This window comes from Electrophorus electricus, chromosome 3, assembly GCF_041902795.1.
Source record: "Electrophorus electricus isolate QZ-2024a chromosome 3, ASM4190279v1, whole genome shotgun sequence".
Lineage (NCBI taxonomy): Eukaryota > Metazoa > Chordata > Actinopteri > Gymnotiformes > Gymnotidae > Electrophorus > Electrophorus electricus.
In genome coordinates, this window is record NC_137499.1 from 4,807,501 (window position 1) to 4,825,983 (window position 18,483).

At 43.2% G+C, this 18,483-nt stretch overlaps 1 protein-coding gene across 4 annotated transcripts in view; it reads left to right on the plus strand.

Annotated features, from left to right (window-relative positions):
- The window catches only part of ldb1b (LIM-domain binding 1b), a 24,778-nt gene extending 8,455 nt beyond the window's left edge, over positions 1–16,323 (plus strand). Inside the window, exons 1-11 of one of the 4 annotated variants that reach the window (XM_027029472.3) lie at positions 4,124–4,404; positions 10,313–10,415; positions 11,240–11,284; positions 11,516–11,591; positions 11,845–11,947; positions 12,092–12,264; positions 12,546–12,668; positions 12,784–12,867; positions 13,473–13,596; positions 14,237–14,385; positions 14,473–16,323. In XM_027029472.3, coding sequence (XP_026885273.1) covers positions 4,380–4,404; positions 10,313–10,415; positions 11,240–11,284; positions 11,516–11,591; positions 11,845–11,947; positions 12,092–12,264; positions 12,546–12,668; positions 12,784–12,867; positions 13,473–13,596; positions 14,237–14,385; positions 14,473–14,703 — 1,236 coding nt within the window. In that variant the 5' untranslated portion in view covers positions 4,124–4,379 and the 3' untranslated portion in view covers positions 14,704–16,323. Of the gene's footprint in view, positions 1–4,123; positions 4,405–6,585; positions 6,926–7,026; positions 8,745–10,312; positions 10,416–11,239; positions 11,285–11,515; positions 11,592–11,844; positions 11,948–12,091; positions 12,265–12,545; positions 12,669–12,783; positions 12,868–13,472; positions 13,597–14,236; positions 14,386–14,472 lie in introns of those variants that run through there. The other 3 variants (XM_027029473.3, XM_081709967.1, XM_027029471.3) reach the window with 3 other exon arrangements.
- Positions 16,324–18,483: the final 2,160 nt, after the last annotated feature.

Below are 18,483 nucleotides of genomic sequence, written 5' to 3' on the forward strand. Positions count from 1 at the left end.
GAAAGTATTGGCAGTGATGTAACAGTAACAGAGCTTCAACAGATCAGCTCCAGTCTCTCTTGTTCTCTAGATCAGCTGCAGTCTCTCTTGTTCTCTCTAGATCAGCTCCAGTCTCTCTTGTTCTCTCTAGATCAGCTCCAGTCTTTCTTGTTCTCTAGATCAGCTGCAGTCTCTCTTGTTCTCTCTAGATCAGCTCCAGTCTTTCTTTGTTCTCTAGATCAGCTGCAGTCTCTCTTGTTCTCTCTAGATCAGCTCCAGTCTTTCTTTGTTCTCTAGTTCAGGTCCAGTCTCTCTTGTTCTCTCTAGATCAGCTCCAGTCTCTCTTGTTCTCTAGATAAGCCCCAGTCTCTCTGACCCTCTCTAGTCTCACTCCTGCGCTCCATGGCTGCTCTCTTGTTATGTTCTCGTTTGTTTGTGGTTGGAAGATTTCCCGTCTCCTGGGGTCTGGCATACTGGAGACAGAAGCTTCCCACGACAGCCCTAACCTCCAGTCGTGGCTGAACCAAGGCAAGCTGGTCCATTTCAGTGAAATATCAGTTTATACTTCTTAACAGATAAAAAGCTATGAGAGACCATACTGTTACCCACCTCCTCCAGGGACATATCATGTTCCTCCCAAAGCTTGCACACATTGAAAAGACTTGGGTAAAGCTGCAGGTGGTCTTTAAACACAAGGATCCCACAGGGTTCGGGGCAAGTTTTGGAACACATCCTATACCTCCAGTAGGGGGCAAATATGCTTCATGTCTCTGTGTCTCTCTCTCTCTCGCGCTCTCTCCCTGCTAGATTGATGTAATTTCACAGTCTTCTGCTGTTGATATCTCCACTCTGTCGCTCAGTCTCGCTGGACTGAGCGACTGTCACCCAGCGACAGCCTTCCAAACGCTTCAACACCCTCTCCTCTCATCCTTTACCGAGTGTGAGTGAGAGGAAGAGAGAGACAGAGCGAGAGAGAGAGAGAGAGGTGATGGGAACAGGTTATAGTGGAGAAAATCAGAAACCTGGAGGGTGAGTGAGTAGTTTCAGCAACAAAAACAAAGGGGCTTTGTCAATATGGAGAGTGAAGGAGAGGCCGAGATTTGGATTAAGACTCCAATATTAAGGGCCGATATCAGAAAGGACACGCTGTATCTTGATCCATAAGCACTGTGGTTGGTTTCCAGTGTCGTCGGGTTCACCCAGGTGACGCTGTCCCAGGCGTCCAGAGCAGCAGACACACAGGCACGCCCTTGGCCCTTGTACCACGAATCGAGCGCTGATAGCATTTTGTCCTGATAGCATTTTGTCCTCTGCGAGAGCTTTTGGTCACCTCCGCTGCGTCTATCCCTTCATTTCTATGCCAGCGCTCACTTTTCATCCTTTCCCGTCTTTATTTGAACACAGAGCTCAAGCACTGATTAAAAAAAGACTCACAATGCCACAGTTTAGTTCTCACTAGAGGGATTTTTTTCTTCGGTTTTATTTAGTTTTATGACAATGCCCCAGCAGGTTTACAAGATGGCCTCCTCTCCAAGGCTTCTTGCCTCCTCATAAAGCCGAGGTCTCTGAGAGCGAGCTGCAACTTCTCAAGTGCATCTGCTCACTCACTCTGTTGCAATATCATATCAATAAAGTTTTATGAACCTTTAAATAGGTTCATATGATTAATTTGTTCAGTGCCTGTGTGCAACTGCACTGGCATGTGTTTGGATCATTTACAAGAAGATGTCTCATTGACTGTCAGTCAAAGAGCCACCTTATTTTCAGTTGGACTCACAAGCGACAGTGAATATAAATTTTCATAAAGTTACATAATAGTAAACCAGTAAATCATAATTAGTGTGCTTTGAATTTTTTTTTCTAGGCTGTTTTGCATTGTTGAGGTTCTGGAGTGTGTGTGTGTGTGTGTGTGTGTGTGCGTGTGTGTGTGTGTGTGTGTGTGTGTGTGTGTGTGGACTCAGAGAGAGATGTTGCAGGTGGGTGCCTGTGATTGCAGGCCTGTTTTGTGATTTGTGATTATAAGGAACTGTTCAGCCAGTGTCAGTTGTTTTTGTTGCATTTGGTCTAAGAGCAAGCTTTGTACATGGCCTGTAGACAGAGAGAAAAGTGTCTGCTTAGCAGGGAAAAAGAGCCAGTTAGAAGTGAGAGAGAGAGGGTGAGTCACAAGAGAGACAGACAGACAGAAGGAGCGGGAGAGAGAGAGACACTTAGCATGCTCTGTGTACACCCATTTTGTTTACATTCCTCAGTGATGTTGAGTGGGTTGAACCTCCCTTCTTGTGTGGTCTGGCTTCCAAGAGTATGTGTGTGTGTGTGTGTGTGTGTGTGTCTGTTGTGCTTAGGAGCGTATGTACGTATGCTCATAAGTGCGATGTCTCGAAATGTGGATTTATGTTTCCTGATTTAGAATATAACTGGTTTTATTTCAGTGCCGCAACCGTAGGTCCTTTTGTCTAACCAGCAGTGCAGTACTGTCACCTTCAGCGTCCACAGGTCACAAGCTCCTCCTTACCTTTCTTCTCCTTCCTCACCCTCCCTCCTTCTCAGACTCCACACACACACACACACACACCCTCCGTGGCAGTGTGAACAGAGGTTGGTGTGCGCTCATGCAGAGAGTCACATGGTGCGCTTGATTAGAGGAAAATCACCCAAAGCACAGCAGTGCTAAAATGGCAACCGCAAGCACGCGGCGCCTAACCCCCCCATCCCCTGCCCCACAACCCCTCGCCACTGCACCCACGCGGGCTGAAGCGAGAGACACGTCTCAGAGATAGAGGCAGTGTGGAGGAACAAGGAGAGCAGCACGAGAGGGTTTGTGTCAGAGAAAGGGAGAAGGAGAGGAAGAGAAAGAGGGCAAGAGAGCGAGGGAGGGAGGGAGGGAGGGAGGGAGCGAGGGAGGGAGGGAGAAGGAGCGAGAGAGAGCTCACTTAGCTGGTGGGTGCCTGCGTGTTTGGCTGGCAGACTGATCTGTCATTGGCCAGGCTGTCTCCACACATCAGACCTGTCTCCCAGCAGCTACAGATCTGGAACAAAATGGCTTCCTGTGCCGAGAACACAGCAGCATCAGGGCAATGTCACTTACCCATCAGCCCCCAGGCAGCAGAGAGCAAAGAGGAAAGACAATGGCTAAATGCCTTCTCAATCAGTGATAGAGAAGTATTATTGCATGTATATTAAGATTGTTGAATAAAAAAAATAAAAACAAAAAAATAACTGTTTAAAATATAATTTAGCACTATAATCAGCATATTGTCTTCACTTTCTTCCAGAAAACCCTGTATTTGTAACACTAATGCACTGACATGATTTATAAGATGGTTATTATACTGTATGACATTCTGTGCCCATACTATCTGGCCAATCTTTGACCACTAGATGGCGCCTGTTTGACAGCATTTTCATAACGCGTTTAGACAATATTCGAGTATCAGATCACAATGTCTGGTGTTTTCATTGACGATGGTATCTGAGAGTAGTTCAGTCCTTCTGTAGCCTCGCGGGCTTGGCAGATCCTAATCCAAACGCTATGATCAGCACTTCAGAACAGCATTGATCTGAGGCTTAGCGCTGCAGAAATACACCAGTCCCATGGGAGTCCTGTCAATCACTCAGATAACACACCCGCTCTTTGTGTCATTCACAAGTGCTGGGAGAGGCATAGGGATGGGAGACAACGTCATGGCGCATATTTGCATAAGCTGCTGGCAGTAGTGCTTATTTTTTGATAAATGCAGAAACAAGTCTGTATTGTTGCAACACACCTCAAACATAGCTGAGAATTGCTACAATAGGAGAAGGACTTCCAACAGTCATCGTGTAGTCATTCTGAAGAGCTGTTACAACTGATATAATGAAATTGTTTTAATAAATAATAGTGATTTTTTTTTTTTTTTTTTTTGCTGGCAAGGTATGTTAATTTAACACATCTCCAGACTGGTACTAAGTACATGAGGGACAGCCAGAAGTGTGTAAGTGTGTGTGTGTGTGTGTGTGTGTGTGTGTGTGTGTGTGTGTGTGTGTGTCAGGGGGAGGGGAGGGTGTCGCTACTGGAGGTGGAGGGCAATATGAACCGTTATCAGTCCTATGGCAGATGTGTGCCTCAAGACTTCCTGTTGACTAGTGAACAGAAGGTGGGTATGAGAGTCCTGAACTCCCCCATCACTTAACTACACCCCTTCAGCCAACAGCCTGGACACCAGAGATATCCACCAAAGAGAGAGAGTGTAGATATATATATGTGTGTGTGTGTGTGTGTGTGTGTGTGTGTGTGAGTGTGTGTGTCTCAGGGTGAGAGGGACAGAGAGACAGAGAGAGGGAGCATGTGATCCTGCCATCTCATGCACTTGTACGTGTAGGGAGTTGAGATCTTCAGTCAGGCAACAGTGAGACTTTTCATCATGACTGACCAACTGGAAACAGCCGGTAAGAAGGAACCCTTTCACTCTGCTCCTGTGGTGATTTTGCTCTGTTCTCTTGCCCACTCCTGGGCTTAGATTCCGAACAAGGCTGTGGCAGACGCACTATGCACACTTCCGCTGGATCTTGTTCTTTCTTGTTCAGAGGCTGTCTTGCCTGCATTTGTTGGCTAGCTTGCTGCATTGACTCGGTCTGGATAGCCTGAGTTATTTACTTCCAAAAGCTGCCTTCAATAGCTGTCTCACTGCTAACCATTAAGAACTTACAGTTAAACTGTTCTCACGGGTGCTTGAACCCCTTCTTACCTAATGGGTTCTTGGTAATGTTTTTTGGTAAGCTTGATTCATCACATTTGAGATATCAATACGCTGCAACCCCAGTGCGCAATTAGTAAAGGAAGAATGGCTTCTATCGAGCCTAAAAAAAGGTGACATTTCTATAAGACCAGGTTCAGAGCACTGTGTGGCGTGCAAACGCATCATTAGAAAGCCTGCTGCCTGTGCTGCTCTGTGACAGCTGAAAACCAAGTAAGAGTTACCTCCTCCCTCTGTAAGGGGATTAACTACTGAGAGCCATTATACTGGGCAATCACAGCGTTCTTCCAGTAAGCACGCCACTTGAGTGTATTAAGGTGTGTGTATGGGCTCAGATATGCACAAGATGCAGATTTAAACCCCAGGACATGCAGAATGTGTCTCCCACGGGCACAAGGCTGGCAGGCTGCATTTATGCAGGGAACACATGTATGTGGTCTGGCTTCACAGCAGGGGGGAACCCAGCCTTGTACACGAAGAACAGACTACTAGTGGTTTAGGAGGAAAAAATGGCAACAAATGTATGCTGAACGTGACTCAAAAAGAAGCACACACACACAGAGAGAAATTTCACACTTAGCCTGCCTATGCAAGAACCAACAGCAGAATGAAGAAACTGTTTGTGTGTATTCATCAACAGGACATGTCAAATCAAGCAGAATCATTCCAACTCAGTGGTTTTCTAAAATCTGATTTTCTGAAATCCCTTGCATGTGTTTGACAGCACATTTTGACAACAATTTTATATAAAAAAAAGGCAAATAGTAAACAACCAAAATGATTGTACACGCACGTGCTAGGAGCCTTTATTCTCTAGATGCATGTTTTATGCATTTAATGTTTTTCATATTAAATGCATCAAAGCCTAGTTTAAACAGTGGATATACAAAGTGCAAATATTGTAAAGCTCTCCGCTACGACATACTGTGTGTATCAGTTGCTGACAGTTGTCAGTCTGGAAAATTTGGGCAAGCAATATCTGCTCCCCTATTTTTTATTTATTTTTTAATCTGAGTATTTATATTTTTAAGAGTACCACTCGATTGCACACATTTGTGTATATTGTGCCATTAAGATTGTTTCTGTAACTTTAGATAAATAATATTTTTAATTAGACGTTAATGTAAAGTCTGGGTGAGGCTTAATTTTATGTCAGGACTCTATTGATGTAGATATCGAAGTTATTTTTTAACATGTAACATTGGACCACTGTCCACACTGAATGTCGTGAAACCACGTTTATTGATTTTGCGCCGTGACATTAAGTGGCTTGCTATCGACTTCAGTCGGAATTGATCATTTAAAATTCCCAGCTGCATTGTTTTTTATCAGACACGTGGCTGTCAAAGAACGTAAAGATATGAAGTGGGCTAATGCAGTTGAGATGTTTAAATGTGTAACTGAATTATTGATTTGTTTAGACAAATTGATGACCATAATCTCTTTGGGATATACATAGGGTTACATTTAGCAGGTCATCCAGTACCAATAATTATTTTTGATTAAGCTGTGTATTTAGATATATTTATTTTAATGTGGGTTCCTGGTAGAACTTACATATATTAGCAGACTCTTGAATTATAATTTACAATCATTTTGAAATTAGGAACATCTTATAAATAGGTTATTACAGGATCATAAAACGGTGTTCATAGTACAACTGAACTGCACGAGTATTCTTCTATGTTTAAGTGCGTGCAACTGCTCGTATCGGTACGTGTCACTCCCATATGTCAACGAAGGAAAAGTAGAAATGTAAAATCTGCTTAGCAGACAAGCTTACGGTTGGGGGGGGGGGGGGTTGAGAAAGGGCGGTGGACTGTGTTCTCGCTGTCCCGGGTTTCATTCTGGCAGAAAGAGGAGATGAGAAGCTGGCTGGTGGGGGAGCGGGGAAGACCGGAGAAAGAGGAGGGCCTACAGCTATTGTTCATGCCCGCCCTCGAACAAAGGGCTTAACGGGGTCCATTCGCAAGACCACAGCAGGCTTTTTTTTAATGGAAAAGGAATCGCATTGAAACCAATCTAGAAGACAGTTTCCCCTCTCGTTTTCAATGTATTTTCCGTCCTTAGAGTTAGAGATTTTTTTGCATTTTGCTCCACCGTCGCTCGCACCCAGTCAGCCACCGTACTCCCGTCCGCTACGTAACAGCGCGCTGCCCTGGCTACTCTCGCTGGATCTGTAAACATTTAATTTCTGAAAGCACTTCTTGCAGGTAAACTGCTGTGTTTTGCCGTACGTTTCATTTATTGTATAATGCGCTTGTTTATACTGAAGCTGCATTAAAAAGCGGTCTTTGTCGTCATAGAATTCATTAGTATTTTGTGTTTATTGTGGCCGTTTTACGCTAACAGTTAACCTACTGGCTATCTTTTTAGCTAGCTAAGCTAGGATAGCCCTACCATGGCAGAGAGGAGAATAGATCCGGCAGTTATCGGGCCTGAACTGTTTTCATCAACGTGCCCCGCGTTCAGTAAATCCTAAATATAATCGTACTTTAGTTTAGGCACTTTATTGCTCTGTTTAACCGTACCCTATGTTGCCTCTTGTGAAGCGCATTAGTTGAAGAAATGACGCCAGGAGAAGGCTAGCAGGCTGACTTTATTTACCAGCTTCCTTGACTAGTGGAGGTCTTGTGACCAGAGAAATCTCGCACCTTGCAGAAAACTTTTCTCTTTCTATTAGAAAAACATACATATGATTAGTATGCCTACTTGATGTAACCACCGTCGGTTTTTCTACAGGGTCTAAATTGTTTAAATTGTTCATCTTAATCTGAAGTACTAAACATTTATCTCCTTCTCACGGTATTTCGTCTACGTATATTTTTTTATGTGGAATGTCTTTTGTTAACAATCCAAATTATAACTATATTGGCGGACCAGTTGGACGTGTACCTCAGCATTAATTGAGAAAATGTGTCGTTTAGGTTCCGAATCGTAACACCATGAAGACGTTTGTGTTCGGTGTTAATGTGCTGTCTCTCAGCTTGGCCATAGATTTCCAGATGTAGAAAAACCCTGACTCAGTTGTCACATTTTGTGAAACATTAATTGTGTTATTTCCATTATGGGATGGCATAATCCGCTTTCCCGTGTCATTAATGAACCATGTTATGGAAGAGAAATGTCCTATACTGCAGCTGGGGCAATTTGCAAATCCTTTAGTGGATTTTTGCTTCCTCTCTGTCTTGTCAGCACAACTTAAAATGTGGCATATTTTGAGGTAAATTAGATTATCAGCACATTTTAGCCTTGAGTAGGATGTGTGTGTGTGTGTACATGAGTGCATGTAAGAGAGGAAGAGAGTACACTGTGTTTATCAGGGGGAGGGGGAGGTGTTGTTTTCAAGAAAGCAATTTAGTGCACAGGAAGTTAGTGTTTGTAGCTTGATTTGATTTAGACAGTCGGTCATTAACCACCAAATGAGCAATCTCTGTTAATGGTATGCTCTTAAGATCTAATGCTGTTCCTATTTATTAATTTATTTATTTATCACTCTTAATGGCCATACAACAATCACTTCTAACTCTTCCTGGAAAGAATTACAGTTCTTAACTGATCATTGGATGGTCTGATTTAGGCCTTCATTTAGACAGACCATCCCAATTTATAATGTGTGCTAGTTCAAGCATCCAGTTTGGGTTAGTAGTGGACTGTAAATTTACACAACTGCAGGTGTGTGCGTGTGTGCCTGCCCAAACCACATCAGGTTCAGCAAGCTTAGTATGAGCAGCGAGTTGGAACTGAGCATTGCAAACTGCTTGCAAACACAGCCATAGAGACTGGGTGTCAGGAATGTGTTAGTGGTCACCATTGACCTGCTGACAAGGAGAACATGTGACCACAGTGGCTAAATGCACTGCTGTGAGGCACCATGGGCCAGGGCAGCTCTGTGACTAGTGTCATCCTCTCTTAATTTTTAATGTCTTAAAGTCTAAATAAATGTTTCATGAAGACCGTAAACCGATGCAGGAAGCGTTTCCATGTGTATGTGCGCCTGCATATGAATCTGATATTGGATGTGCAAAATAGGTATGTATGTCCACTCCCCTCATTAAAAGGTATTGTATTGGCACATGTGCATGGAAAGGTGCTATAAGAAGTAGGTGTGATGTGGAGGTCAAATGAATGGAGGACAAGAAGGGATGGACAAAAGCCCTGTTGTGACTGGGGGCGGAGACCGCTCTGATGGAGCACCCTGGAAACCCCATGCCTTGATTAATTTGTTGGAGACCATATTAACCCCCTGTCCCCTGCTATTCTACTTAAGGATGTCTGAGAGCATCTGTGAAGTGAGGGCAAAAAGCCTAGGTGGTTGTTTATCACATCCTTACCATGGTATAAAAAAACCCAAAAAGCCAATTCAATCAAATCTGCAGGAGTTGTTTAGCTGGTTGATTTATTGATGGTAGCATATAGGGATGGACAGTTTGGGGGAAATGTCATTCAGCCTGTACTGAGATTATAATTTATGTTGTGATTATGTTTTGTAAGTGGATTAATCATACAACCTAATTAACAATGAATGGAGAAATATGCCCACAATATTACTGCATTGCTCTCGGAAAGGCCCTTTATGATTTCTGCAGTTAGTTTTGTATGTTGCATCACACTCAAACATTTCTAGGTATTAACTGTATACATCCATAGAGTGTGTTGACAAAATAACAGTTGAATGTTTCTAATTCTAAAGGTGAATTTAATAGAAAGATTCATGCCTCACAGAGTTTTCACGTAACTAGGAAAAACAAACTGATGTTGTGGCCATAAAGAACTACCTAGGAAATTAGCAAACATTAAGATTTAGCCAATGTGTTTTATAACAGGGATTCGCAAACCTTGTAAAACCCCTGTGTGTGGTTTTATGATGGCCAAGTGACATTGACATCTCTCCGATTTATTTGCCAGACATGTCAGCCACTCGTTATTAGGCAGAGTTGTTCCAGTGATGGCAGAGGTCATGACCCCTTTGTGGCTGAATGCGCCTTGCAGTAGATCCCTTTAATAGGTGGGATAGATGGGGTGAGGGGTGTGTCTGCATCCTCTAGCCCCTCCTGCTCTCTGTTTATAGTGGGCTATGAGTGTGTACGTGTGTGCGCGCAAGTAAAAACCCCAGACTGGACCTGACCTGTGGAGTGGATTGAAATGAGGGCAGGCTGTTGCCCCGTATGGCTCACACCCACGTGCTTGTCTGCAGATGCTGTCAAAACTAACCCCTGCACTCTTGGATACATATCCCCGAAGACTTTTGAAATCAGGCGTAAATCACTGGGCCAATTGTCAATTCGGTTATAACCCTTATGACTAGAATTCATTTTGATAGGAGGGCTCAACAGTTAAGTGCACTGTAATAAAAATATTGGGCTTGTGAAATGTGTTGTTCTTAGTTAACTAATTTGTGTTAACTGTTGCAAGTACAATGTTATTCAAGCTGATCACAGTAATATTTTTTTTGTATTGATTACCTAGCTAGCCCTTAAGAGCAGTACATGAACATTTCCAGATAAACACCCCTCTGCAAATTCCGAGTAGGCTGCACTAGAGTTCCAAGCTTTCTAGCTTGCGGATGTTTTATCTGTTTTCTTTTCCATCTGTTTCAGGCTGTTCCTCCAAGTCATTCAAGCTGTACTCCCCAAAGGAGCCCCCCAACGGCAGCGCCTTTCCCCCATTCCACCCCGGCACCATGCTGGACAGAGACCTGGGGTGAGTGCCTGTCATGGCCCACAAAGTGCTGTTTAGTAGGCCTGAATGTGTGTTACTGGTTTTGGCGTTGCTGTTAGTGTCACTCTTGGGCGAGGTATTTTGGCCATTGGATTCTCTTGGGGAATGAATGTTCAGGACTCACGTTTGACTCTGAATTCTGAATAATTCATAATTCTAAAGCAGTATTTGTGCTGTCGCATTCTGTACTGCTATGTTTTTACGTCATGGGGAGCTTCACAAGTTTGTGGAAAGCACAGTATGTGCGGTTGTGTCTGTGTGCTTGTGCATGTGTGTCTGTGTGTGTTGGTTTTGCTGAGTCAGCCAACAGTGGTTTGGCTGTAGAGAGATAGAGGCTTAAGGAAGTGCATGAAACCGCGAGCCAGTCCCACCATGTCTGTGGCAAACTGAGCTGTCAATCAACAGCCTCTGCTCCAATTGGACAGTATGAGGGAGGGTTTACTGAAAGTGTCGGGGGTGCCATGTCTGTCTGCCTTCACTGCACTGTAGAGATAAGGGGGGGAAGACATCTGGGGAGGAAACGATCCCCTTCCTGTCTGAAATTTTGCTCACGGGGGATCAGTCAGGCGACTTAATCCGCCGTCGTCAGCCCTGCAGCAGCCTTCAGTGGCCTGCACAAATGGTGTCACATACACGCATCACCGAAATGCAGCTCCATGCCGTACATGTTGGTGGAGAAACACTTATGCTAGGAGAGATGGCGATCCTTAGGTCCACAGGTGTGGTCTGTTGATGGCATTGCAGTGCTTAGAGCTCTTGTGATCTTTGATCCCTTGTTTGACGCTTTTCCTTGTCTTACTCTGCAGCCCAACGCCCATGTACCCGCCGACATACCTAGAGCCTGGGATTGGGTAAGTATTCCTGCTAGTGCTCCTGTTATCTTATATAAGTTACATTTAGGTTTTCCAAATAATACAAAAATCAACTTTTTTTTCTTTTTTTGCTTGAATGCCTGCTTAGTCGGTCATTTCTGTTTAAGTAGACATTTACTCTTATGGAAAAGCTTATGTCAAGGAAGTCTAATCTGTGTCTCTGATTTTTCTCCTTGTCTCTCTATTCCACCCTTGCTTTTTGTCTGTCAGGAGGCACACGCCGTATGGGAACCAGACCGACTACAGGATATTTGAGCTCAACAAAAGGCTACAGAACTGGACAGAGGTGAGTGAAGTGGAGACATAAAGTGTCCTTCAATGCTGCAGGTTCGGGGGGGGTGTGGATGTGGAATTCCACACGTTTAGCGTCACACCAAAGCTGGTACATGTTCTCCATAGGTAGAGCGTGCCTATCTCAAAGACAACTGTCCCAGTCTAGCTGCAGGACATGGACCTTTGATGTCCAGTTGTTTTGATGTTGAGTTCACAGTATTTCTCTCTCTCTCTCTCTCTCTCTCTCTCTCTCTTCCCCTCTCCAGGAGTGTGATAACCTGTGGTGGGATGCCTTCACCACAGAGTTTTTTGAGGACGACGCCATGCTGACAATCACCTTCTGTCTAGAGGATGGTCCCAAGCGATATAGTAAGTAACTCAGACGCTATGTTTGAAATGAGAATGCTTTGTATATTTTAGATATTGAATTCATCATTTTATTAAAGTGATTATTGTTCTTCCTGACATGGGACATTGTGAAGTGCTAATGGAAATTTTGTTTGTCCTCCTCAGCGATTGGTCGGACGCTGATCCCACGCTACTTCCGCAGTATATTTGAAGGGGGCGCCACTGAGCTCTACTATGTGCTAAAGCACCCAAAGGAATCTTTTCACAATAACTTTGTGTCTTTAGACTGTGACCAGTGTACGATGGTCACTCAGAATGGCAAACCTATGTTCACACAGGTAGGTCTTGTAGCAGCAGAGGTGTGTGTGTGTGTGTGTGTGTATGTGTGTGTGTGTGAGATAAAACAGTTAAGAAACTTGACAATGTTGTTAAGGACATGTAAATAAAATTGCAGTTTATTTGCTGCACCCTAGTGCATTAACAAATTATTCTATTGTAGTTGTTTGGGGTTTGGGAGTTGCTCAAGTGTGCATATCAGTAAACCTACCGCAACAGTCAGGTTAAATGCGTACTGTAACGGACCGGTTAGATGTGTACCGTAACAGCCATGTCTTTACAGGTGTGTGTGGAGGGCCGTCTGTACCTGGAGTTCATGTTTGACGACATGATGAGGATAAAGACGTGGCACTTCAGCATACGGCAGCACCGAGAACTGGTTCCCCGCAGCATCCTGGCTATGCACGTACGTGTCCGCCCCCTGCCGCACCCCTGACTAACCGCGCATGTACCATTCCTAATGGGCCAAACATCTCACAGCAGCGACATTTATGTCTCATTTGTCCGGTCTGCCGTTCCAGGCCCAGGACCCACAGATGGTGGACCAGCTGTCTAAGAATATCACGAGATGCGGTCTCTCCAACTCCACTCTCAACTACCTCCGGGTGAGAGCTACCACAGTCTCTCTATGGGCCAGCTGCCTCAGTGACATGGCTGTTCTCAGAAAGCATCTCCAAGTAGAAAATAAACATAACTTTCCCACAAATGCTCTGCGGGCATGAATGTTTGAACTTGTTTTTTTTTCATGGAGGTGTTGTAGTTGTTTTGATAGAGTACGCCCAAGTGGATCTCAAATCTTTGCTGGAACTTGTAATGAAACAGTTACACATCCACCCCTGACAAGCTGTTTGGCAGGTTAAGATTTGTAACGTCTGAGTTTGTGGAAGGAATGTAATTGCATTTTGTTATCCAGATATAGCAGTTTGGTTTTTGAGTGAAAAAAGTGACACTGATGTCATCAGCAGAATGAAAAGAATCTGGAAATTGTAGTTTGACTCGATTATCTCAGCAAATATGGCAGTAATTGATGAACTACGTTAAGGAACTGGTGGTGCCTGCTTTGTTTGTTAGTTGAGAAGACACAAAATGTAGACTGTAGTCTTCTGTAATATTCCCTACTACAGCCTAGGTGTTAAAGAGCTTACTGTATTATAGATTCTGAAGTTTTCGCTCTCTCTGTACCTCTCCCCCTCTCTTTCGCCATCTCCAGCTGTGTGTGATTCTGGAGCCCATGCAAGAGCTCATGTCCAGGCACAAGACCTACAGCCTGAGCCCCAGAGACTGCCTCAAGACTTGCCTGTTCCAGAAGTGGCAGAGGATGGTAGCTCCTCCAGGTAGGCCAATGTTCACTTTTTGTCAGGCTGGGCCGCTCCTGCTATTCTCACATCTGCTCTCGGGAGAAAATCTTAATTTGTGCGTAAACATACATAAACTGCATACCAACACATGAATGAACACCTACATGTTAGGGATGTCCAGCGTGGGTTTCTGACTTTTAGGAAATGAATTAGTAAGTTGGTTTGTTTTAAATATTAGGGGTGTATCAATTCACAAATTTCGATTTTCACTTAGAATAATACGGTCAAGATTTTAGCTAGTTTTTGATATTTTGTGTATTAAAAGTGTATTCTGCAGACCTTTAACTACATATAATAAAAGCAAACAATAAAAATACAAGCAATAAAAGCTGAGCTACAAACTATAAAAAACATGTACTGCCTCATCTAAAATGTTATATAGAAAAGATAGAGGGGGATATCGATGATGGTTTCACATTTTTATACATCATTTTGAACTTTGTTGTTCAGTACTGTACTGAAATAATGCCTTGCTTACTGAGTGTTGTAAAAGGCTGCACTGAAGCAGATGCTGGTGTCAGCTGAGGACACTAGTCTCTGAGAATTGGCTGGCTTGTGCAACCTCTCTGGGTTGCTCATCTCAAAGCTCTGATTGGTCTGGTCTGTCATTCTCCAGCGGAGCCGGCACGGCAAGCGCCCAATAAGCGGCGGAAGCGCAAGATATCAGGCGGCAGCACCATGAGTGCGGGTGGAGGCACCACCACCAACAACAACAGCAAGAAGAAGAGCCCTGCTGGCAGCTTCCCTCTCTCCAGCCAAGTACCTGTGAGCAGGCTTTAGACCAACAATTGGTAATGCCAATTCCTTTCACCTCCCCCTCCAGTGTATTCTAATGATTTCTCCCCACTGTAGGATGTGATGGTCGTGGGTGAGCCCACTCTGATGGGAGGGGAGTTTGGTGACGAAGACGAGCGCCTGATCACTCGGCTGGAGAACACGCAGTTCGACGCAGCCAATGGCATCGACGACGAGGACAGCTTCAACAACTCTCCCGCGCTGGGCGCCAACAGCCCCTGGAACAACAAGGCACCCTCCAGCCAGGAGAGCAAGAGCGACAACCCCACCTCCCAAGCCTCCCAGTGAGACTCAGGCCGGGAGGGGAGGAGCGCAAAGAGGAGGTGCTTATGGAGGAAGTAGGCGTCAGGAGGTGGCCACCAGGTTGCAGACGGCTGATTCACTCATTTACATGCAGATCCACATATACAAAATGGCAGCCGCTGATTTTGTCCCCGTCTCGGTATGCCGGAGGAGAGTGGGACAGAGGTGGAGGACCCGGGGAGCAAACCGGGACATTAAGAACAAGAGAAATGGAAGACGAGCGCATCAGGTCTGAACAGCGCGGTAGCTGTGGACTGGATTCGCTGGCTTTTCATGGCACGAATGCCCCTCCGAAGAAGTTTGTGGATAGTTTGTATGTTTAAGTTGGCCATTTCGTCCTCAGAGGAGAACACGTATATAACGCCAGCAGAGTGCGCACACAGACACACAGATCCATGCCCCAGTGACACACGCACACACACACATTCTCAAACCTGGCAGAAGGTGAAGGCTGATGTCAGGTCTGTACTACTTTGGCCTGAAACCCAGGCTGTCTTTGTCTGATGCTGGCAAACTTCTGTTCACAATTCCCCGTCATTAGTGGAGGATTTGGATTGAAACATAAATCCCAGTGTACCACCATGATGCTGTAGAACAGTCCAGAATGGTCATTTTAAAGGGATGAGATGGAGAGCATTTAAAAGAAGCTGTTTGGGGGGGAAAAATCTCTGCATTTTATACCAGCCTCTATTACCCTAGAATGTTTGTATTTTATTTTATTTTTATTTTTTTTTTTTACCAACGTTGAAAGCTACAGACCAAGGAGCTAAGGGGACTTTCAAGGTCCTTAAAATCTCAACCTTCAAATTATATTGGTTTGTATTATTTTTAAAAAGAGAGTAATTTAGTGTGGGCTTTTATTTCAGTTTGTGTACTTGTGCTTGTATATTTAAGGTAGTAGCAAAGTTCTGTATAACTGTATGGAAATGTATTATTCCTTAGCATTACCTAAAGCCATTCTGACCTAATGTGTTTTAAAAAAAAAGAAAAGATAAAACCCCATGATTCTGTCCTTTACCCCCTCTCTTAATTTTATGAACTTGTGCAAACTCAGTTGATTCTAATTAGAGTGAATCCTTGGTCTGCAGGTACCCAGTTCCTATAGGCCAACCAAAGCAGCGAACCCTGTCACAACAGTTATTGTTAAAGTGGAAATTTAAAGGCCTATACGAGCAAATTAGATCCTCTAAGTACATTAGCCAATGTGATTTATTGATCCACTGTCTCTATGTTCGGTTCGTCCTGTCAGATCTCTGCACATACAGGTTATTTGTTAAGTGCATGTCAGCTGCGTAGAGCATAGGTACATGTCCTTGTGTGAACCATATTTGATTTACTGTATGGAGACAAGAATTGAAATTCAATTTGTCTTTGAATCCACTGGTAATTTTTGTAATTTTTTTCAAATGCCCAATTGAATTAATCTACATTAAAATTGTGAGATTTCTGCAAGCCCTGCACTTGTAATTGAAACTTAATGGTGATCTTTCTCTCTTCTAACCCTGTAGACACCCCCTCTTTGATATATCTATTTTTGTTTTTCTTAGTTTCTGCCCTTGACTAAATTAATGTATGTACCAATAAAATATGAATTTTCACTTTAAAGTAGAATTATCCGCTTGCTTTTTTATGTTGGAAACCAAGTAAATGAACAAACAGGAAATGTTGTTTACCAAAGTATTGTGTATTTATTTGAACATTATCTAAAAATGGTGGCTATATCCTCTTTTTTCTACAATAGCCACACAGATAAGTCCAGCACCTGCTTTTTTAAACGTGATCATCTGCACATGTCTGCAGGACCTTCTCGTGAGAAGTGCTGTGCAGTGCTGCCCTCTGCTGGAATATCGAACGAATGTTTTATTTTAGTTTGTTAAAATCAGCATGGTGTTCGCCAGCTTAACTGTAACAGTGTCTTTCAGTCTACATAGTTGGTAGGTAATTTAGAAAACATTTTTCATTGTTATTCTCTTCTTTTCTCTGGATACATTTATTTCAACGGCAACTTATTAATGTATTACTGTAGTAATGGCAGCAATGCTGTAATAGAAAAAAGGAAAAATAGACCGGTTAAAGAAAAAAAAAATTTATCCTATGTCCGACTATTATATTCATAATCAGATGTTTCTTCATTAATGTGTTCCTTTATGTGTATGTGTCAATTAAGAATAATAACAGGATTTTTTTTTTTTAGATCCAAACATATTTTCTCTCTCTCATGGTTGATGAGTTGACATTCTTTTAAAAATGGTTTTAATTGAATTAATTTGTATAATAATTAATACAAAAATAGGTTTAAAATCCAGTATGCGATACAGCGTTCTAGCAGTGGTGTGCAGTTTGCTGGTGGCCGAATGTGCTAGAAGGGTTCCAGACAAAATTTGAAAGACCCATCTGCTCTCAGCTGGTGCGTAACTGGACCCTCTTGGAAAACAGATGACTCCTTATAGTTCCTGGGACGTGCCTGAGGCTAGCAGCGTGCGCTTGACCCACGAGTGGAGGGTCATAGGTTCAAGTCTCACTGGAGCGCCTTTGTGTTGTAAATATGAAGCTCACGTTCAAAGAACCCACAGTGGTGTTTTCTGTTTAATGAGCCTTTGCCTAATTAAGACCTAACCACGTTGCTAGTATTTCTACGACACTAGTGCAACTGAATGGGATACGTGCTAGGTGAAACATGCAAATGTTTAGTACATAAGGCCACTAAGATCAACATCAACATACTTCACTGCTACCCTTTCCCTTACAGGAGCTCAAAGGTTTTTCTTTGTATGTTTTTACAAAACTGAAGAGCTTCTGATTCTTTTTTGGCAGTTTACTAGTACTTCCAGTTTTAGTTATACATTATAGGAATATTTGCTGTACGAATGTTTGGTGGTAATATCACAATATTCCAGATCAGCACGTTTCACTGTCCCACAGCTACAGGTCTTGGCTCACTTTGGCCTCTTGCATGTTGCATTTCTCTCTGCCTGGCTCCATTCCGCACCACTGTTAAGACTCAGCCTTGCATCTATACTTCTTTTTTACGCTGTTGCCTTAAATGTTTTATGACCTACACAGTCACATACTACAGATGTATTTATGAAATATTATTATTTATTTAGTTCGGGGGTGCAAACCGCATGCGAGTTTCTAAGACAGCCCATCATACATACAAAATGATTTTCAAACAGTCAAGACAGCGATAGTTTCCGTTGTAGCAATCTTTGATGTGTTTTTTCTTTTTTTCTGAAATACTGCATTTGATCTTTACGATAGTCAGTGACATTTAGAGACCACGCTCCGTTTGACTGAAAATGTTCTGGCCATTATCGCATGATATTTAGGTGAATCGGTATTGCACAGGACTGAGTGGCATCTGGCATCTGGCCACCACTGATAAGCAATGGAGAAATCACTGAATTACAGCACCATTTTCTCCCTTATGGTGTCAATTTCCATGACATATTTGGTCACAGATTCAAAACCATGACAATTTTTTGTAGCGTGTCCTTACATAAGGGTTTTTAAAAAGGCTTCATTTTCATTTATCGTTTCACAACTATGGCGTGTTTGAGTAATTACGGCCTAGGTCTGTTATCCTTATAATATCCCTTGCCCAATACCGGTTCATTTAAGTTAGACGATTCTGTTTTACCGCAGGAAAAGCGCACTAAAACCTCAAAGGTGGGCTTGTGGGAAATCGGGTCCTTCATGTTCGAGAACTACAAAATGAGATCACTTCCTATCACGTGTTTAGAATATTTTTCTAGTGGCGGGGAA